The 22,164-nt window shown below is 47.7% G+C and overlaps 1 protein-coding gene across 3 annotated transcripts in view; it reads left to right on the forward strand.

Moving 5' to 3' along the window:
• Positions 1-22,164, forward strand: part of NSMAF (neutral sphingomyelinase activation associated factor) — a 55,551-nt gene that overhangs the window by 30,945 nt on the left and 2,442 nt on the right. Inside the window, exons 12-29 of one of the 3 annotated variants that reach the window (XM_029068568.2) lie at positions 496-604; positions 3,875-4,051; positions 5,340-5,419; positions 6,002-6,092; positions 6,188-6,251; positions 6,429-6,480; positions 8,507-8,627; positions 9,143-9,274; positions 9,415-9,457; positions 10,152-10,315; positions 13,170-13,278; positions 14,941-14,999; positions 17,581-17,648; positions 19,160-19,227; positions 19,705-19,828; positions 20,813-20,896; positions 21,295-21,397; positions 21,842-21,992. In XM_029068568.2, the coding sequence (XP_028924401.1) occupies positions 496-604; positions 3,875-4,051; positions 5,340-5,419; positions 6,002-6,092; positions 6,188-6,251; positions 6,429-6,480; positions 8,507-8,627; positions 9,143-9,274; positions 9,415-9,457; positions 10,152-10,315; positions 13,170-13,278; positions 14,941-14,999; positions 17,581-17,648; positions 19,160-19,227; positions 19,705-19,828; positions 20,813-20,896; positions 21,295-21,397; positions 21,842-21,992 (1,799 nt within the window). Of the gene's footprint in view, positions 1-495; positions 605-2,134; positions 2,162-3,874; positions 4,052-5,339; positions 5,420-6,001; positions 6,093-6,187; positions 6,252-6,428; positions 6,481-8,506; positions 8,628-9,142; positions 9,275-9,414; positions 9,458-10,151; positions 10,316-13,169; positions 13,279-14,940; positions 15,000-17,580; positions 17,649-19,159; positions 19,228-19,704; positions 19,829-20,812; positions 20,897-21,294; positions 21,398-21,841; positions 21,993-22,164 lie in introns of all 3 variants that reach the window. The other 2 variants (XM_029068569.2, XM_029068570.2) reach the window with 2 other exon arrangements.

The raw sequence follows: 22,164 nt of genomic DNA on the forward strand, positions 1-22,164 counted from the left end.
CTGGGAAAGATACCAGTTAATTAAGTCAGACACAGTCTCCATCTTACACAGTCCAAGTAGGAGGGAGAACAGACATCGAATCCCCATTTTACAGTCAAGGAAACTGAGCCACAGAGAAATTAAGTGACTTGCCCCAGGTCACATGGGCAGGCAAGTGGCAGAGGTTGGATTAGAACTCAGTTCCTCTGACTTCCAGGATTATGCTCTTTTCCCTAGGCCATGCTGCTTCCCCAAAAGCTAATAATAATCTTGGTATTTGTTAAGCGCCGCTTACTATGTGCAGAGCACTGTTCTAAGCTAAGGTATAGCAACTCCTGCCTTTAATTTATAATCTAATGAAAACCACTGAACAACCCCAAACTTTACTAAATTTATGGGGACAAAGTAAGTCTTGAAAGTAAGAAATTGAAATGCTGAATTGAAGGAAGGGCTTTTAAAATTGTTCCATGAACTGAAAGAGGTTTGGCTTGTGACAGAGTTTCTTTGAATTTGCAGGGCCTAGAAGTATTTTGTACAGAAGATGACCTGTGTTCTGATATCTACCTGAAGTTCTATGAATCTAAAGAGCGAGATGAGCTTTATTACTACATTGCAACATATCTAGGTTTGAAGTCCACTATTTCCTATGTCCTTACTTTGAAAGAAAAGAGTTCTAGTCAAGGAACTAGAGGAGGGAGGGTAAAAATGTTCAAAACAACATCTGTGTCTGCTGCTTTTCTTCTAAACAATACCAGTAGTTGCCTTGATAACAAATTTCTACTCAACCAAGCTGGATTTAAACTGTTTTCTATAGCTGGCCCCATCACATTTGCGCCAGGGCTGACAGGATGTCACTGAGTGCATACTTTTTAATAAACTAATCTTGGTTGGTCTGATATTTTCCACTTAACTAAAAACCAAAGTTTCAGGTATTCTTTGATGATAGTTTTAAATGATCATGACCAAATAAGCAAAAGAAAAGGTGGATGAGGAAGTGGGTTTGTCCTGGCAAGGATCTCCCAATTCAGTGTCTCCCTTGATCGGAGTCTTGCTATTTTCTCTCTTGATCGGAGTCTTGCTATTTTTATTGCCTATGACCTCATTTCTGATGGTTAACTTTCTCAGACCAGTGGAAAGACTTCCAATCCACTCCTTTGTCCAGGCGCACAGAAGTGTAGAACGATAAGTTTTTGTTCTTTAAAAATAGAAATATTGGAAGAGAAAGATGCATTACATTGAATGGTCAGAGTAAATTATTCCTGCCGATGGGTGTTAGCAGTGGGTAACGATCGACTGTTTTTTCCCAAAGGAAGAAGAAGGTGAGCGAGAAGCTTAGTGACCTGGTGGTCGATTTAAATTACTGAGTTATAAAAGGGGTAAAAGAAGAATTAAATGAATATGAATTTCATCCTGGGAGTGAGGTCCTTCGCTTTTTTAGGGGAGGCTCTGCTTCTGTTATCCTACTTCACAAGATGGGATTAAAACCCTGATATTTTGTTTCAGTCTACAAACTAGTATTTCCCAAACAGGGCAGTGGTGTACCGTGGCTTCTGAGTTTGACCCTTCAGTCTAACCCCTTCCTCCCTGCTGTTTTTGGTCTTCTTAGTAATTGTGGTCTGTGATTGCTTACTATGTGCCAAGCACTGTACTAAACACTTAGGGAAAAGGCAAAACCAGATAAAAGAGTAGACACAGTCCCTGACCCACACGGAGCCCACAGCTTAAGAGGAAGGGAGAACAGGTATTGAATCCCCATTTTATAGATGAGGAAGCTGAGGCACAAAAATTAAGTGATTTGCCCAAGGTCACAGCAGGCATGTGGTGGAGTCAGGATTAGAACTCAGGTCCCCTGACTCCCAGGCCCATGCTCTTTCCATCTGGTCAGGCTCCTTCTTTTGACTCTGCGGCTTAATGGAGGTCATTTAAAGGGAGCAGCGCCAGTGCCCTTCTCCCTGCCTGATGCCGCTGTGACGATTAAGATGTGAGGGGCCACCAGCCAAAATAGTTTGGGAATCGTTGGTGAGGATTATTCAGATTGACTTAGATCTTATTAATGTGACTGTTGAGACAAGTTTCCGTGCCTCTTCTGGGCCTTTGTTTTCCTTCCTCGACTGATTTTCATTTGTCTTCTCATTTTATTTTTCTAAATAACAAGATTGCAACCAAAAACACAACTTTGATGGTGAGTCCTAATAACCCTTCTGTCCAGAAACTATGGATGAAAGTTATTTTTCATTCCATGCGCATTTATTCATTTCTTGACATTTCACAGGTCCTTTTTCCAAAACTAAGACCTCACCCTATTCATTTAGAGTGGAAAAAACATTTTTTAAGGAATTTCTTTTGCCCTATAAGCCTCTTTTGAATCCATATACTCATTGTTGTATCCAAGGCTGGTTTCTTTTTATTTTATTTTTTGAAGAATATTCACCAGCTTTAACAATCTGCCATATATTGAACCTGAGTCCTCTCCCTACCTTTGTATGGACATGTTCGTTCAGGACCCTGAATGTGCGCGAATTGTTGCCTGCTTCTCTGTGGTGCCTGCAGTCTTTGCTTGTCCTGCGGCTTCTTCCTCTCCCTCTTCCTCGTCCTGCTTCCCGGGGCACTTACTGCCGGGCCTGCTTGCTTGTTCCACTACTCAGAGGATCGAGGAAAAGATGAATGACACGTGGTCAAGCATCCCTTCTCCGGGCCCCAGTGGAGGAATCCGTCCGGTGGGGGATGACGAGGGTGACCTCTGTGGGAGTCTATCTCCGTTTTCCTTCTAGAGTGGGTTGCCTCTGTTTTCTGGACCAGTTCCAGGGTCCTGAATATTGCCTACCATGTCTGGGCTGTGGACTGGTGTCCCTCCTGGCCTATAAAAACACAGGGTTTCCAGACCCTCTACGTTCAGATCTCCAGGAGAGCAATTGCTAGTGGTCCTAAGAGCTCTATAAGGAAGGGGCTGAACAATTTGCAGATACCTCCAGTTCTTAGGGGTCAAGGCGGGGTTATTCATTCATTTATTCATTCGTATTTACTGAGTGCTTACTGTGTGCAGAGCACTGTACTAAGCGCTTGGGGAGAGTACAGTACCACAGTAAACAGACCCATTCCCTACCCACAATGAGCTTATAGTCTAGAAGGGGGAGACAGACGTCAAAACAAATAAATTACAGATGTGTACGTGTCTGGGCCAGACCTTCTGAACTGTGGCACTTCCCCCATTTGGATGCATTTGCAGTATCTAAAGGGTCTTGTTTACCCCTTCTCTCTGAATACTTTTTCCAGGGGATAATCCAGACACTTGGGGGACAGTAGCAGTTGCTTTGTGCAGATCACTGTACTAAGTGTCTGGGAGAATGCAGATGCCCCAATCACCCCCCACCAAGGCCCACCAGTTTCCTTTGTTACATATGGTGCCTGTTGGGCAGTATTTCCTACCTGATAGGGGTGGGTGAGGGGAGGAACCCCTCTCTCACTGACTTCTTTTGAAAGCCACTTTCTTTTTACTGCCTCTTGGCCCGGAGCAAAGGAGTTAACCTGGGCAGACCCAGCTCCCATCCCAGCAAAGAAAGCAAACAAGGAAATGCTGCTATTGTTTGTTTCCTTTGATTTTGCTAGCAATGGTATCAAATGCTTACCTTGAGGAGGAACTTTCTTGGCTCCTTTAGCTTTAGAGTCTAGACTCAGGGGATTCTCCACCAGTAATGTAACTTTGGAGTCTGATCCTGGATGTGGGGCTTGGTGGAGAGTTTCCCTAATAAGGAGAAGAGTTGCCACCCTGATTTGGTCACAATCCGCTGGCAACGCTGGTAAAGATCCTGCTTTTATGGGCTCCAGGTGATGGCATGGTGTTGTCTTGAAGAGGCATCTTTTATAGCCTGATGTTTATTTTCTTTCCCCTCTTTAGAAAACCACATTGCAGAACACACAGCAGAGAGTTACATGCTTCAGTGGCAGCGAGGGCACATCTCCAACTATCAGTATCTTCTTCACCTCAACAATCTGGCTGATCGCAGCTGCAATGACCTATCCCAGTATCCCGTGTTTCCCTGGATAATAAATGATTATACCAGTGCGGAGTTAGGTAAATAGCTGGAGTGTGTTCAATTCTAAGTGTGGGTTTCAAGTAAGAAGCAAAGCTTGGTGCAGTATTTGATGCTTCTTAATCAGCGGAATAATTTATTTTCCAGAGTTACTGCATTCATTCATTTGAGATGCTTTTTTTTTTGAAAAAAAAAGATTCTGGTTGAAGAATTTAATCTCCTTTTTAATTGGCCTTGGCCCAGCACTGGTCATCTGTGTTATATTGCAAGACTTTCATGGCAAGATGCACTTCTGCCTGTAAGGTAAACTTGTTGAAAAGTAGTGAGGCAGCAAAAATTTTGATGGCCACAGAGTACTGTGTAGTGCCCTTCTGTTTGTGAGTGAATTTGAAATACTGTGGTGGCTGGGGACGGTTTATATTAACAGAAAGAAGATGCTGCAAATGATGAAATTCGCTTGTGAGGTATGAGAGAGGGAGAGACTGGGACCCTTGTTATGAAGTCATGTTTTAACGTTTGCAGCGCCTTGTATTGACTTTGTCCTCCTTGCCTGTCAGTCCTCACAAAGCCTCTTTTCAAAGAGAGTCTCTCTTTTCTCGATTGCAGTGCTCCCCTGCCGGTCCATCTGAGGTGACCTGTTCCCAGCCTTCATCTGGGATACAGCATTGCCTGTATCTTCCCTTAGCCCTAAAAACGTTTGTCCTCCTGTTTTCCGTTGCCCGGTTTCAGTTCACAATACTGCAGCTGTTTGGGTGTTCCGATCCTCAAAGCAAAACCCCATTTAGGGTTGTCCTGTTGTGTCGGACCATCATTCTTTGTTACCCAGTCTGTCTACTTAGATTCTGCTTATGTTGCTCATTTGGAAAGATGAGTGAATTTCCACAAGGCGTTGTTAGTTCACCTCTGAAATCCAAACCTGAAAGAGAGGCAACTTCCTCAAGAATATAGCTGTTCCAGATAATTTACCCCCCAGAGGTGCATCCGTGCAAACATCTGTAGGAGGAATCATGGGGAGCAAATGACTGTTAAATAACCCATCCTGCCCTTAAAGAACTGGAAGCAATGTTCTCTGCCTGGGGTCCTGGTTCATGGCAACCCTTTTTGTGTCCCCAAAGGACATGATTTAAAGTGACTGTTGGTTTGGGTGCAGCCATCCCAACTGGGAGTGCTATCCAGAGGGAATGTTTTCATCTGCAGGGTCTGCCTGGCCTTGACCTTCCTTTTTGCAGGAAGCAGAGGAAATGGGCATGCCTTTATGACATGGTTTTGCTCGGCAGAAGTAAACTCAGAGTACAAGCCAAATTTGTATTTTGTATTTACTCATTTTAGATCTGTCAAATCCTGAAACCTTCCGGGATCTTGGTAAACCAGTAGGTGCACTGAATAAGGAAAGGCTGGAGAGGTTGTTGGTAAGTGGAGTCTGGGATCCTTGGTCTCAGAATGGTTTCTTGAACTACTTTCTCCGTTTTCTGCCCTAGAAAGCTGGCCACCGAGGGAACAGGGAGAAATGGTTGGGCGAAAAGGCATGCAGAATTTCCGATTTCTCCCTCCTCCCAGCCCTGTACTGCATTATGTCTGCTCCACTTCTTAAGTGGAAAGAGCCAGAGGCCCTAAGGGGGTTTTTTTGGTGTGTGTGTTTGTTTTTGGAGGGGGTTGTGGGGGCTATTTTCAAGGCTGAGTTTTGAGGGAAGTCTAGGTATTTGTGCTGCCCCCAGTCTTCGAAGTAGAACACTTGGGAATCAAATGAAATTTGGAAAACTTTGGCCTGTACGGTTTTCCCTGTCTCCACCCCCATTTCCCATCATCCCTCCTCTTGCCCAACTGCCCTCATCTTTCCTGTCTCCCATGTTCCTCAGTGAGTACAGTATCTGCAGAAGCAGAGGCCCACTGGGCCCTTTAAAGCCCACCACCAGACCTGTGTATTTTAGCATCAACCATGCTTGTCCCTTGTCATAGATGACTCCAACGACGCTGTCTTCCTTCTGTTACAGACTCGCTATCGGGAAATGCCGGAGCCAAAATTCATGTATGGGAGCCACTACTCTTCTCCCGGTTATGTTCTTTTTTATCTCGTTCGAATCGGTATGGTTCGTTTTTTATCATCTCTGCTTAAAGCGTACCAGCCCTTGGTCTTCCCCACTGATGCTCTGATTTGACCATCTTACCTTTCTCCTCAGCCCCCGAATACATGCTCTGTCTACAGAATGGAAGATTCGATCATGCAGACAGAATGTTTAACAGGTGGGGTTTGAATGCTTGCCTCTCCCTAAGCTTTTTTGGTTTTTTTGCCAGGGTGGTGATAAAACATTTAGACCCCACCTGCTCCTAAATGTTGGCTTACCCCAAATCTAACGGATTCGAGTTCTGACAGGTACATGGCTTCTCAAATGTTAATTCCCTTTACTCTGTCCAATTTAGTATTGCAGAAACATGGAAGAACTGTTTGGACGGTGCCACTGATTTTAAAGAGGTGAGAAAGCGAATGAAATTAACCATTTGTCATCTGTATAGGCCTGATTTGCCCGGGACCCGAAGTGTATCTTGACAGGAATTTCATTTACCTCTGCAAGGTAAAGCTATCTCAAACAGGGAGCGATCTCTTGAAAGCAAACAAGATGGATGTTTCTGGAGCCTTGTACTGGCAGTCCTATCCAGGAAATCTGATCTCTGATGTATGGCTAATTCTTAAGCACTACCTTCTCCTCCACCTTGTAATAATAATGTTGGTATTTGTTAAGCGCTTACTATATGTCGAGCACTGTTCTAAGCACTGGGGGAGATACAGGGTAATCAGGTCCCACGCAGGGCTAACAGTCTTCATCCCCATTTTCCAGATGAGGTACCTGAGGCACAGAGAAGTTAAGTGACTTGCCCAAAGTCACACAGCTGACAAGCGGCGGAGCCGGCATTAGAACCCATGACCTCTGACTCCTGAGCCCATGCTCTTTCCACTGAGCCATGCTGCTTCTCTGATAGTATAGTATATACTGGGCCTAGCCCCTCATATTTGACAAATCCTGTTTTCATACACAATGATGTGCTTATTCATAGTAATTTTTAAACTCATATGGTATTATAAAACAAACACTGTTATAGTTTGACGTCCACACTTTTCTTCTTAAAGGAGACAGGCTGCCAAGGGCCGAGAATTAATCACGTTTTGGCCAATTAAATCTTTTTTCAAATTCCATAAAACGTAAGAGAACCCAATAGAGGTTTCTGTTCCATAAAACCAGTGACTTACTTCCATCTTGAGGGAAGGGAACCGAAGCTTCTGACAAAATGGCTGGGTTGGCTGGGTTGGCCGAAAAGGCTGTCTGAGCCTGGAGGAAGAAAGAAAGAGAAATGCCAATGACCACATCAGAGAAGCCTTGTCACAGAGTACAGGCCGGTTGAACCCGGCAGGGAAAAGGGGAGGGTCGGGAAGTGGGCAGGTCACAATTAGAAGGTACCTGGGCCAATAGGAAGGCCCTCACAAAGATGTAATTTTACAGGAACAATAAAAAACCCCTGTCAGCCTGGCCCAGCATAAATGCTTCATTTCGTTCATGGTGAATTGTAGTAAAATATAACAGTAATAAACTGCCCTATCCTAGGGGAAAGAGTACAGGATTGGGAGGCAGAAGACCTGAATTCTACTTCCGACTCCACCACGTGCCTGCTTTGTGACTTTGGGCAAGCCATTTAACTTTGCTGCGCCACAGTTTCCTCAACTGTAAAATGGGATTGAAATGCCTGTTCTCTCTCTCCTTCAACTGTGAACCTCATGTGGACAGGCACTGTGTCTGCCCTGATTAAAACAGCGCTTGGCACATAGTAAGCATTTAATAGATACAATAATAGTAATGACAGAATGCATTTATCTTTTAAGGAAATCAATCAATGGTATTGATTGATTGCAGAGTACTGTAAATGCTTGGGTGAGTACAACAGAAGAATAGGAGGCACAATCCCTACTGGTAAGGGATAATAAATACAGATAAATACAGATAGGGGAAGCAATGTAGTATAAGGATCTGTACATAAATTCTTTGGGGTGAGTACCTTAGTGCTTGGGGGTAATGATAATGATGGTGGTATTTGTCGAGCACTTGCTACGTGCCAGGCACTGTACTAAGCGCTGGGGTGGATTCAAGCAAATCATGTTGGATCCAGTCCCTGTCCCATTTGGGGCTTGTGGTCTTAATCCCCATTTTAAAGATGAGATAACTGAGGCCCAGAGAAGTAAAGTGACTTGCCCAAGGTCACCCAGCAGACAAGTGGCAGAGCTGGGATAGGACTCAAGTGCATAAGTGATGCAGAAGGGAGGGAAAATAGGGTGGGGAGATGAGAGATTAGTCAGGGAAGACTTCCCGGTAGAGTTGTGATATTAATAGGGCTTTGAGTCAGCCAAAAAATTTTCTAGTTGACATAGTCCTGCGCGGACTTGGCCAGGATCTTTGACTGCCCCTAAGATGTGGATGTTTTTTCCCCCCTCCTTGAAACATTGATTCCAGTTGATTCCGGAGTTCTATGGTGATGACTTCAGCTTTTTAGCCAATCACTCAAAGTTGGATCTGGGGAAGAGGCAAGGAGGAAAAATGGTCGATGATGTGGAACTTCCGCCCTGGGCTTCAGGTAAACGGCCCTAACCGTATTTGGAAACGGAAATGCTTTGCTGAAAGGATTGGTTTTCACAAGGGCCTCACATGAATCGGTGTTCTGGCTTTTCCCGAATATAAGGGCGATTCTCTCATCTTACACCAGGGGTGGAAGATATTAGAGCCTTGTGCAAAATCTGTGGAACTCCAGAATGGACAAAAGTGACGGACAGTACCCTGGGAGTTGTTTTGCGGAAGGGATTCTTGCTCTTTGTTTTAGGATGGCTCCTTCGCTGACTGCCTCTATACTGTAAGGTCACCGTGGGCAGGGAATGTGTCTGTTTATTGTTGTATTGTACTCTCCTGAGCACTTAGTACAGTGCTCTGCACACAGTAAGTGCTCAGTAAATGCGATCGAATGAATAAGGCGGTATTGGGAACAGTGGAAAGGGGGATGACTCTTCTCTGTAGCTGCCCTTTTAGGGAGGTGGAGAAAGAGAGAGAGGGAAAGAGCAAGTTTGAAGAACCAATTAGACTGTTGTTTATCCTCAGGCCCCGAGGACTTCCTTCAGAAAAGCAAAGATGCATTAGAAAGCCCTTACGTGTCAGAGCATCTTCACGAATGGATTGACCTCATCTTTGGCTACAAGCAAAAAGGAAGTGAAGCGGTTGGGGCCCGAAATGGTACGTCACACACGGCTGGGTAGAAACTAATGTGAATGGAAGCCGAGGGAAGAAACCTCCTTTCCGAAGGGCTTCTGGGGATTGGAAGAATGGTCACAATACCATCTCCCACCTTCATATCTCTCTCTCTCTCCTTTCAGTATTCCATCCCCTGACCTACGAGGGAGGCGTTGACGTGTACAGGTACTGACATCTGGGGAAAGAATTTCTGCTCGGAGAACTCACTGATACTCACAGGTGACCCCTCCGCCGGGAGGCGAAGCTGTGTTCTTGTAATCGTCTCATGACCACTCAAAACTCAAGTTCAGGAATAAATCTTTAGCCCAGGATTGGGAGTCAGGAGATCTGAGTTACCGATGATGAAGACCATAATAGTTGTGGTGGTTAAGCGCTTACTATGTACCGAGCATTGTGCTGAGCACTGGGGTGGATACAATCAGATCAGACACGTAGGGGTCACAGTCTAATGGGGAGGGAGGCCAGGTATTTTATCCCCATTTTGACTGCCGAGGAAAAACGGGTACAGAAAAGTTAAGTGACTTGCCTAAGGCCACTCAGCAGGCAACTGGCGGAGCTGGGACTATAACTCAGGTCTCCTTACTCCCAGGCCACTGGGCCAGTGCTGTTTCCACTAGGCCACGCTGCTTTACAGAGCAGCTTCTCAGACTGCTTTTAGTCCCACCTCTGCCACTTGCCTGCTGTGTGACTTTGGACAAGTCACTTCTCTGTTGCCCGGTTTATCTTGTGCGTAACCCATCTTTTATCACAGTGCCTGACACATACCAAGCACTTAATAAATGCCGTCATTTTTAAAGGGTTGGTTGAACATCACTGCGTGAACCCAGTTTCTCATTTGGTTTTGTGCTTTCCCTGGAAGCATCGAAGACCCCGACGAGAAAGTAGCCATGCTGACCCAGATCCTGGAATTCGGGCAGACACCCAAACAGCTGTTTTCCATTCCACATCCTCGGAGGATCACCCCAAAGTTCAAGAGTTCGTCCCAAACGTCCAGTTACAACACTTCCATTGCCGATTCCCCCGGTGAGTTTGCAGTGATTGGCTTCATGCTCCATTTCTTATTCCAGCTGGTTTGGGCGCAACTGGCAGGGGGAGCCCATGGGGGCAGCGAGGGAAGACTCCCTAGGTTCCTTAGGAGATCAGAGGGCCGTTGGTTCATGGCTGGGTTGGGGTTGTGTCTTTGCCGACACAGGACGTAGTCAGTCAATCAATCAATAGTATTTACTGAGCACTTTCTGGGTGTAGAGCACTGTAATAAGGGTTTAGGAGTATTTTCTTTACGCTGGGCTGCTGGTTCGGATCTTCGGATCCCCCTGTGTTGGGGTTAGAGCCTCCAATGGCAGAATAGTCTTTCAGCTCAAACAGGCACGCTGAGGTTCAGGATTTCCAGTTTCCGGCCTGAGAAACCAGTTGAGTTTGGGCCTACTCGGGCAGCCCCACCCCCCTCCTGCTGCCCGCCTGCTCTAGACTAGGCATTGAGTGGGAAGGAGGAGGAGACTAAATCCGTGTTTTCTTAGTTCTAGTTCCTTCCCCTTCAACCTCAGTCCAGAGGAGGAGAAGACCGACCTACAAACCAACAGGTCCAGCCAGTTCTCCGGGAACACGGGGGTTATATTCCTGCCTTGCCCCTCGTTAAGGAAAACCCATGCTCCAGGAAGCCCATCATCCCTCCCCACATCCATCAATCATATTTGTTGAGCGCTTACTGTGTAGAGAGACATCCGCCTTGTGTTCTAAGGTTCCCTATGCCCCTAAAGCGTTCCATCCCAAACAGACCGTTCCATCCTTCTAGACTGTATAGCTTTTTGTGGGCAGGGAACCTGTTTATTAACTCAGAGTATTTTATTCTGCCAAACTCTTAATTTAGTACAGTGCTCTGCACACAGTAAGCGCTCAGTAAACACGACTGAATGAATACAGTGCTCTGCACACAGTAAGCACTGAATAAATACCATTGTTGGGGTGGACGAGGTGAGGTGCCTGTCCATTTATTTACCTCCCCTTCTGAGTGCCGCTGCCCGCCCCGGGGCCGGGACTGGGTCGGCTGCTCGAGGAGCCAGAGCTGCTCACCCTCGGTTACCATCTCGGCCGCTTGGTCAAGCGAGTCTTAAAAAATAAGAATAAAAAAATAGGACTTGGGCAGTTTGAATGCTAGGCTTTTCAAAGCCATCTGAGTTGGTCTGCCTCTGAAAGTCTAGTGCCGGCAGGGTGCTCAGGAAAGGCGAGGAAGGTCCGTCTCCTTGCTTGTGCCTCTATTTCCGCTTTTTTTCCTCAACTCTTCAAGAGCCCTTCAGGGGTTTCCAGACAGTTAAATGCACAGTGGATAGTAGCCTTTCTGACCCATGGGCTGCTCTCTTCTTGCAGGTGAGACGAGCCTCTGATTTGCTTATTTCGGTTCAATTATAGCCTTCTTCATAAGGAAACTGTGGCTAACAGTAATAACTGATAATGGTTATGGTATTTAAGCGCTTACTGTTTTAATGGCATTTCATCCATTCATTGTCGTATTTATCGAGCACTTACTGTGTGCAGAGCACTCTACTAAGAGCTTGGAAAGTACAGTTCAGCAATAAAGAGAGACAATCCCTGTCCGCACTGGGCTTACTGTGTGCCAGGCACTGTACTAAGTGATAAGCTGGGGTAGATACAAGCCACTCAGGTTGGACCCAGTCGATGTCCCACGTGGGACTCACAGTCTTGATCCCCATTTTGCAGACGAGGTTACTGAGAAGTTAAGTAACCTGCCCAAGGTACAGAGCCAGGATTAGAACCCAAGTCCTCTCATTCCCGGGCCCGAGCCCTAACCGTTTGGCAGCAGTGCTTCTCACTGTGGCTGTATGTGCCAAGCATTCTACTAAGCACTGGGGTGGATACGAATTAATCTGGTCAGACAGTCTCTGTCCCACATGAGCCTCACGTTCTAAGTAGTGGGGAGAACAGGTTAAATCTCCATTTTACAGATGCGGAAGCAAGCCCAGGGAATTAAGGGACTTGCCCGAAGTCACTTGGCCAACAAGCAGCACATCCGGGAGTGGAACGCAGGTCCTCTGACTCCCAGGCCTGTGCTCTTTCTACTAGGGCATGCTGAGACACCGAAGATCAGTAAAGCAACAGTATTACCCTTAATACTGTTCTCTTACAATGCGGCGGCGAATTTCCTGCAGATCCCCACGTTGGAGAAATCTCAGGCGGTAGCACTCGCGGGGCCCGACGCCGCCTTGGCAGCCGATATCCGTTGCCATGGCGTCCGATATCCGGACTGGCCAGCGGGCCTGGGAATGCCCTGCACCAGTGCCCTGCCCTCCTTCCAGTGCAAACACAGAGTGAAAGCCCGAATATGGCGAGAGGAGTGGGGGACTTCACCATTCCTGTAACCCCATGTCAGAGTGGTTTACCTCTTCCTTGCCCCATGTTCGCAGTGGCTCTGAAACATTGTCCTCACCCCTAGGAAAAGGCCAAGGGAGCCCGCTGAATAGAAATCCAAGGCAAACCAAGAAAACCGGCCAAGCCGAAAGCCCTTCCAGAACCCCTAACCAAACCTTTCATCCCGTGGCATGCGTCCATCTGTCTCCACAAGTTCCTTCTAAAGCAAAATGGGCTATTCCCAAAAAAACAGCCAAGCTCCCCGGAACTTCACAACTGCGGTTGCCACATGGTGGACAGAAAGACCCTCGTCAAGAGTCTGCGGGTTCTGGGCTTTCTGCCCATCTGGGCAGAGATTGGGAGTGGGGGTAGATGATTCCCTTAGCAATTGGGTACTGGACTGGAGCCATCTGGCGTGAATACGGAGTTTGGCCCCAGACAATTAGGGAAAACCCTGTTTTACCGTCTTTTTGTCTTTATAGTTTGTGACTCTTTTGGCCTTGGTTTGTCTCAGTCTCTCCAGGGGAAGAGTCTTTTGAAGACCTGACTGAGGAAAGCAAGACACTGGCTTGGAACAACATTACCAAACTGAAGCTGCAGGATCAGTTCAAGATTCACAAAGAGTAAGATTTGCATTCCGTGAAGACTGTCCTCTCGGTTATCCTAAACATCCCCATGTAGCTGAGGGAGTTGGGGTCTGCCAGATGTCCGGGGGCCGGTGGGGAAGAGGTTTCGGTTCAGGGCTCTGTGGCTGCTATCACTTTCCCCCGAAAGGAGGCCGTGATCATCAAGTTTGTGGAGGGCTGACAGGAGGAAATCCATAATGATAAAAATTAATAATAATAGTAAGAGTATTTGTTAAGTGCTTACTATGTTCTAAACACCGGGATAGATACAAGATAATCAGGTCAGTCCGTCATTGTCCCATGTGGGGGTCACAATCTAAGGGGGTGGGAGAACAGATATTGACCCAGGTCCTCTGACTCCCGGGCCCAACCTCTTTCTGGTAGGCCGTACCGCGTCTCATAACAAAGGAACGTAGCGTGAATCAAGAGTGCCAAGGTGATGGTGTGACTGATTTGAGTGGTGGGGAGATGAATCCTAGAGGGCTTTCTGCAGGAGGTGGGTCTTTAATAAGAGCTTCAGGTGGTGGGGCGGAGCAGCACCAACAGGCTGGGTGTGGAGGGAAAATCAGTCCATCAGTCCACTGTACTAAGAGCTCGGAAAAGTATAATACAGTAGAGTCAGTGGATGCACAGGGAGCTTACAGTCTCCAGGTGGAAACAGACACTGAAATGAAATGTGGATTGGAGAAAGAATAGAGTAGATGATTATGTACATAAGTATTATGCGGTTGTGGTGAGTAATAAGAAAAATAATAATGTTGGTATTTGTTAAGCACTTACTGTGTTCTAACTTACTGTTCTAAGCACTGGGGTAGATACAGGGTAATCGGGTTGTCCCACGTGAGGCTCACAGTCTTAATCCCCATTTTAGAGATGAGGGAACTGAGGCCCAGAGAAGTGAAGTGACTGGCCCACAGTCACCCAGCTGACAAGTGGCAGAGCTGGAATTCGAACCCATGATCTCTGACTCCAAAGCCCGTGCTCTTTCCACTGAGCCACGCTGCTTCTAGTATCAAAGTGTATAAAGGATCCACAGCCAAGTTGGTATCGATGCAGAGGAGAGGCCAGATAGGGGAGTTAAAGGGCATAGAGAAGCAGCGTGGCTCAGTGGAAAGAGCACGGGCTTTGGAGTCAGAGGAAATGGGTTCGAATCCCAGCTCCGCCACTTATCAGCTGTGTGACTGTGGGCAAGTCACTTCACTTCTCTGGGCCTCAGTTACCTCATCTGTAAAATGGGGATTAAGACTGTGAGCCTCACGTGGGACAACCTGATTCCCTTGTGTCTACCCCAGCGCTTAGAACAGTGCTCTGCACATAGTAAGTGCTTAACAAATACCGACATTATTATAGTCTGGGAAGGCCTCTTGGTGACGTGCTTCAGGCCCTCTAGGACACTCAGCTAAGAGCATCTTGGGGTGCCGAGAGGGCAGACTCGCGTCACAGTGAACTCCTAGCTCGAGGACGAGGACAGTTAGGTAGCAAGAAGGCAGCTCTCGATACTAAGCCCCGCAGGCACCGCTCAGGACGTCTGCTCATGCGGTGGGGTTTTAACGGAGGCTTTTGAGGAGGGGACGACGTGCTGGGGTCACCATTTCAGCGGGCGAGACGGGCAGCTCCGAAGCACCGGTCTGCACTAACTGCTTCTTTGTTTTGCATCAGGGCAGTTACGGGGATAGCGGTGTCCAGCAACGGCTCCTCCATCTTCACGACATCTCAAGGTTGGTTTGTTCAGTCTGTCAGTGAGATTGAGTGATGGCTCTTTTCAGAGTACTGTACCTCACGCTGGGGCGGGTACAGTAGAATTGACAGGCGTGATCCCTGCCCTCGGAGACCGTACGATCTAGGGGGAATTTCGGGAGAGGCTGGATGTAGTCAGAGACGCACGGAGCTTGGCCTAGTGGAAAGAGTACAGGACGACTGGGAGTCAGACATCTAGCCGGACATCCCGGCTCTGCCGTTGCGTGCGTGAGACCTTGGGCAAGCCCCTTCGTCTCTCTGAACTTCAGTTTCCTCATCCATAAGAGGGGGATCGACGCCTCTTCCTCCTCCTCCTTCGATTGTGAGCCCCACGTGGGTCAGGGACTGTGTCTGCTCTGTATCTTTATCTATCCCAGCACTAAGTACAATGCTTGGCACGTGGACAGTGCTTAAGAAACACCACAGTCATTATTCTTGTGGAAATGGCTTTTCCTGGTCTCTCTCTCTTCCCAGATATTGGCCCCAGCACAAGACCACTTGGCTTGCAAGCGAGTGAGCTGTCCTTGTTACTAAGCTGTGGAGCTTGTTGTGCTTTAGGGGGGGCAGGTGCTGGCATAGAGATTAGGGAAGGCAGTCATGTGATGGAAGCTGATAATCAAAACCTACAAACTGTTGACTGCCCTCTAGGTTATAAACCCCTAGTGGGAAGGGAACGTGTCTATCAACTCTGTTATATTCCTTTTATTATACTCTCCCAGTGTAAGCGTTCAATAAATACGATTGCCTTTTTTTTAACCAAATGAGTGAGGAGATCCTCCCACTTCGAACATTTTTTAGTGGCTGTCAAGCCTTCTAAAGAAGGTGAGCTATAAAACTCATTTGTCCCTTGAGAGGTCTCTTAACAGTGTTTTCTGCATATTCCAGATGGGCAGAACTGAAGCACCAGTGCAGTCAGTGGTTTTCAGCCAGGGCAAGAACGCACCTCTGAGTCACAGCCCAGGGCTCAATCTCCTAGAGTTTGCTTCCATGCTGAATAGGAACCATGAGCAGAGAATGAATGAACTCCTAGCATCCACTTCTTCTACTTTGTGCTAGGGACTGTCAGTGAGTTGAGCTGAATTCCCTAGGTGAGATTTCTTTAAGGTTAGATGTAGGCTGCTAGGAGCTAAGAAGCGAGGTTCTGTTATGCTGGTTTCACCAACATCTATTTATTTTTGTGACTGATTATCGGGCTTGCTATAATGGAGATGGGCTTGGGTTCCAAGTAGAAATCATCATAATGATGGCATTTTTAAGCATTTACTATGTACTGAGTGGTGGGGTAGATAGAAAATAGTTAAATCAGGTGCAGCCCTTTTCCTACATGGGACTTTTAAAGGGAGGTCGAAGAGGTATTTTATCCACATTATACACATGAGGAAACTGAGGCAACAAAAATATAATACTAATGGTGGTATTTGTTTAGGCATTCACTATATACCAAATGCTGGGTAGATGCAATGTAATCAGATCAGACAGTCCCTATGTCCCACAAAGGGCTCACCGTGTAATAAGGAGGGAGAATAGGAATTTTATTCCCATTTTACAGATGAGGAGAGCAGGACACAGAGACATTGTGTCTTGCCCAAAGTCACCTAGCAGGCAAGTGGCAGAGCCAGGAATGTAAACTGGGTTTTCTGAGTCCCAGGTTCTTTCTACAAGACCGCATAACTCGTAGGCTGCTTCTCTTTAGATGAGATTGGCCAAGTCCCCCAGGTCCTGTAATTTGTGATCCATGTGTTAAGGGAATTGCTTCTCGGGAAATCTGACAGTCAGCCCGAGATGGCCCAGAGCCAGAAAAACAAGCGGCCCAGCATTGGCGCACACTTCGACTGCTGAATCCAGTAACCCACGTGACCAGCAGTACCACAGAGATGTCCTCTCTTCGGGCCAGTGGCCAGTGACCTCTGTACCGGCTTCCCACTGCTGGAGTTGGAGATCGAGTGGCTTTCACTCTTCAACTCCCAATCCTGCTCCATCCCAATAATAATAATTGTGGTCTTTAAGCTCTTACTGTGTGCCCGGCGCCGTACTAGGGATACCAGCAAATTGGGTTGGACACCATCCCTGTCCCACATGGGGCTCACAATTTTAATCCCCATTTTACAGACGAGGTAACTGAGGGGCAGAGAAATAAAGTGATTTGCCCAAGGTAACACAGCAGACAAACGGTGGAGCTGGGATTTAAAAAACCCAGGTCCTTCTTACTCCCAGGCCCGTATTCTATCCACTAGGCCATCCTGCTTCTAGGAAGTATGTCGGGGATTCAGGCACTGGCCAAGATAGCAGCTAGGCTTGAAGGCAGATTAAAACCTGGCACTTTGTTCCAAACCCGTTTTCATATGCACCGTCCCTAAAGCCCTTCCTCCTGCTACCAGTTGGACAGTCTTCCCTACCTCCCACCTTCTCTTCCCTATTCCCACTTCCCACTTCCCAGGCCCCAGGGCACATCCACTGATCTCTCTTACTACAAGCCAGTCTGCTGCATACTTGAGTGAAACAGCCATCATCTGGTCTACAAAATGATCTTCTCGATGTTTTCTCTCCAAATGACGGCATTAGATTCTACCCTGAAGATGTTTTCTAAAGAATCAAAAGCACTCCAAAGAAGTGTGTCCTTTTCAAACTTGGTGAGTGTTTTGGGGATCATCAATTGGATTCTGTGGAAATCTAAGTTGAGCCAGTAAATTGAGTTTGATTGTGATAAGCAGTGCAAGGGAGGGGAAGAAAGGAAGTGAATCCTGTTATAGAGAAATAAATGTAATTTGTATATATACATTTTGGGGCTAGAGTTCTTTTCAACTGCCTCTCCTAGTCATACTCTTGTCTTTTTAGCCCCAGATCAGAGCCCCTTTCTGTTTGAGTTGCTTTCCTTCCTTGTACTTTGGCTTCCTTAACAAAAGCATTTATTGAGCACCTGCTGTGTGCAAAGTGGAAAAAAAAACAAGCACAAGGCACCAAATCAAGAGCAAAGAGACTTTTGTTCATAGATTGTGAGTCCTTCAAGGGATAGGTCTGTTTACTCTTTCCCTGCACTTTGCACACAGTAAGTGCTTACTAAATATTAATACTAGTAATGTCTTTATCCGCATTTCCGATGTCTTTCTCAGTCATTCTTTATAACAAGTGGTCGTGCTGTGTCTCCTACAAACTAACAGGAACTTTTTAGTCTAAACAGATTATCGATGTGTAAGAATTTTACTTATTTGTGTATTACCCTTGCCTTGGGGACTCAGCAATTCTTTGGAGACTGGTCAATCAGTCATATTTAGTGAGCGCTTACTGTATGCAGAGCACTGTGCTTAGTGTTTGGGAAAGTACAGTGTGAAAATATAACAGATACCCTGCCAAAAAGGAGCTTAGAGTCTTGAGGGGGAGGACAGACATTAATATAAATGAGAATAAATTAGGGATGTTAAAGAAGTGCTGTGAGGCTGAAGGAGGGGTGAATGAAGGGAGCAAGATTGATGTAGAAGGGAGTGGGAGAAGAGGAAATGAGGGCTTAATCGGGGAGGGCTTCTTAGAGGAGGGTTTGAACGATGAGGAGAATAATGGTCAGATACGAAGACGGATGGCATTCCGGGCCAAAGGCGGGACACGGGCGAGAGTAGGCAGTGAGATAGATGAGAGCCAGGTAAAGTGAGTAGGTTGGCATTAAAGAAGCAAAGAGTGCAGGCTGGGCTGTAATAGGAGAGTAACGGAGTAAGGTAAGAGGGGACGAAGTGATCGACCGCTTTGAAGCCGATGGTGAGGAGTTTCTGTTGGATGACGTGGATGGTCTGTGGCTGACTCTGCCCCGCTGCCTTCAGAGGCGGCCATAGACGTGGCCGTAGTAAAACCATGGAAATAAAACGGAGCCAGTGAGCATCCGGCCACAGGCCGAGGGGAACTTGACAGCGGCCGCTCTCCTCTCCACCTCACGTCTCCCAGTGGACTCTGAGGCCGATGGCACGGTGCTTTCCTAGCCGGGGAGTTGGGCCGGGGGGGGGGGGGGCGGAGGGGGACGGGGCAGGCGGGACTGGAGCTGGTTTTCAGGCCACGTCAGATTGGTGGACGTGGTGGTTTTTGAGAGTTTGGCCACCCAAGAAGGTGAGAACTGGAAACTCTTCAAAATTGGAATCTTTTCTTCTGTATCTTTCAGGCTTTATCATCCTGTTTAATCCTACCAGGAGAATCCACTGTCGCCTGTTCCTCGTGGGACAATAATATGTATGTATTCTCGGCATGTGGCTTTTGCTCAGGATATTAGCAACTGCAGCCAATAGGGCAATATTTTCAATTCAGGGCAAGTTTTCTCACTCTTCCTCCTCCCCCCTCCCCCTGCCTCACCAATCCTGCTTAGCAATACACCAGTGCTGGCTAGTAGATTGACTTAAACGTTTTCCTTTTGAACCAGCAAATACATAAAGATGGAAGATGAATTTGAAATCCTGTCTGAAAAAAGTGAACACCACCTGGCGTATACTTGCAGATTTAGACCCCTGAAATATTGGCTCCGGCCCCCAAAAGAAGCCACCTTTTAAGGAGTTCTACTTCCTGGCTATAATCTAGAGTTGGTATATTTGATGGGATTATCACCAAGGGAATCAATTATGGGAACTAGGGTTGGTTTTTTGAAACCACTTTGCAATTGCAGTACTCAACGAGATAGAATGATGCTTTAATGACTCTTGTTCTCTTCCTCAGCTATTTTTACTCTGTAGCATTTGGAAGATGCCAGGACACACTAATGGGGCATGACGACGCGGTTAGCAAGATCTGTTGGCATAACAACAGGCTCTATTCTGCATCCTGGGACTCTACGGTGAAGGTTTGGATGTAGTTTTTGAAACGCTTCTTAGGAATGTCCAGTGCTTGGGACTTCTCAGTGCCCAACAGCATCTCGTGCAACTAGCTTGGCAAAAGCTACAACCTGGAAGCAAGAGGCAGTGTTGTCTAGTGGATAGAGTGTAGTCCTGGGAGTCAGAAGGACCTGGATTCTAATCCCGGCTCCACCACTTGTCTGCGGGGCAACCTTGGGCAAGTCACTTCACTTGTCTATATCTGTTACCTCGGTGCCTGGCACAAAGTAAGTGCTTAACAAATAAAATGGTGGTATTTGTTAAGCGCTTACTATGTGCAAAGCACTGTTCTAAGCGCTGGGGGATACAAGGTAATCAGGTTGTCCCACATGGGGCTCACAGTTTTAATCCCCATTTTACAGATGAGGTAACTGAGGCACAGAGAAGTTAAGTGACTTGCCCCAGGTCACACAGCTGGCAAGTGGCGGAGCCGGGATTCGAACCCATGAACTCTGACTCCCAAGCCCGCGCTCTTTCCACTGTACCACGCTGCTTCTCTACCATTTAAAAAAAAAAAGAGGCATCCAACATGGTAGCTGTAGGAAGAGTTCTATTTATGGTATTAAAGTACTCACCCTGTGCCATGCTCTGCAATAGACAGTAGATGATCAGATTGGATGCAGGCCCCGTCCCCCTCAGAGTTTCCAGTTGAAGAGTCGGAGAGAGCAGATATCTTATCCCCATTTACCAAAGAGGAATCTGAGGCCCAGAAAGGCTCAGTGACTTGTTCAAGGTCACACAGCTTACAGTGCCAGGACCGGGATTAGAAGCAGGGTCCCTTGATTGCTTTCTATTAGACCATCATTGTTGTCAGTGGGCGGACGGTACCCCCGAGGACAGTTCAAGGCTGTAGAGTTGGGATCGGGAAAGGTCTACCCCTTGTGGGAAAGAGAGAACCTCCTGATCGCCCTGGTTCTAAGATGATGGTGAGATTTGGGTCCGCTTCCCTGTAGGTGTGGCTTGCTGGTTCCGCAGAGACCACAGGGACCAGAAGACACAACTTTGACCTGTTGGCTGAGTTGGAACATGACGTCAGTGTGAGTACAACCGTAACGTCTTGCGTTTCTCCAAACCGCACCATCCCCTTCTATGGAAAACGCTCTGGGAATTTCACTGGCATCTACCAGGGCGACCCCCACTTCACACCTACCTCAGCAAGCAGTCGCTCTCAGCCCCCGGCTCGTCAGAGGTGGGTTGGTGGGCCTCCTTCCCGTCTTTCCAGCTTCCGCCCGGCCCACTTTGGATCGCTTCTCCGTGCCTGTTTCTCAGAGCAGAGGAAGGACGAATTAACTCAAGGCCCACGCAAAAAGGCCTAAAGTTTTAAAAGCATTTTCTACGCTTTTTTCCCAAGCGGTCCCATCTGTTACTGCGTTTTGCCCGCATGACATCCCAGTGAGGTAGGGAGAGACAGGTATTCTTTTCCCTATTTTTACAGATGAGGGACGGGAGTCACCCAGGAACCAGTCTAGATCCCGTGACCGCCAGACCCCTGCTGCCTCCCCCACACCAAACCATCGCCCCAAGCCCTTTGCCAGACAGTGAGCCACAGCCAGAATCCTACTCACCCCTCGGTGGCGGCTCTGGATAGCGGATCACCGTCTTCCCAAGGGGGAGTTTCTGTACTGGCAGATAATGGCCGGTCAGCTCACGGTTGCGTGGTCGTGTCCTTAAGTGCCAGGAATTCGCCTCCTCTGCTGGGCCAAAGCTTTCCCCGCTCACCCCAGCCGCTCCACCGGACTCCTCGCCGGCACACCCGTCGACGCAGGTGGTTTCTGCCGGTCCTTTTTTCTCCCCGTCCTCCGCGAGGGGAGCGGCGGGAGGACAACTCCTCGGCTTCCCTGCGTCATCTGGCGTGGGCAGGCCCCGGCCGGGAACCCAGAATCCTGCGGGGGCTACGGGGAGAGAGCGTCGGCCGCGCCAGGTCCGGCGGCGTCACCCCTGGGCGGCCCCGCGGACGTCCCTCACCAGGCTTCCTCCTGCAGGTGGACACGGCCAGCCTGAACGAGGCCGGCACGCTGCTGGTGACGGGCACCCGGGAGGGCTCCGTCAACATCTGGGATCTGTCTGCCGGCACGCTGCTGCACCAGCTCTCCAGCCACACGGGGGCCGTGTGCCAGGCCGCTTTCAGCCCCGGTATGTACCACCTCCGGACCCTTCCGGAGACGCTGCCGTTGACTGTGGCCCCAGAGACGCCAAATATCTCGAGGCCATAGTCACATCAGGCAGCCTGGAGGGAGAGAATCAATAGAATATTCACTTTTGCTGGACGTTTACTGCGTGCAGAGAGTGCTGGGGAGACTGTGAT

This window comes from Ornithorhynchus anatinus, chromosome 7 (genome assembly GCF_004115215.2).
Source record: "Ornithorhynchus anatinus isolate Pmale09 chromosome 7, mOrnAna1.pri.v4, whole genome shotgun sequence".
Lineage (NCBI taxonomy): Eukaryota > Metazoa > Chordata > Mammalia > Monotremata > Ornithorhynchidae > Ornithorhynchus > Ornithorhynchus anatinus.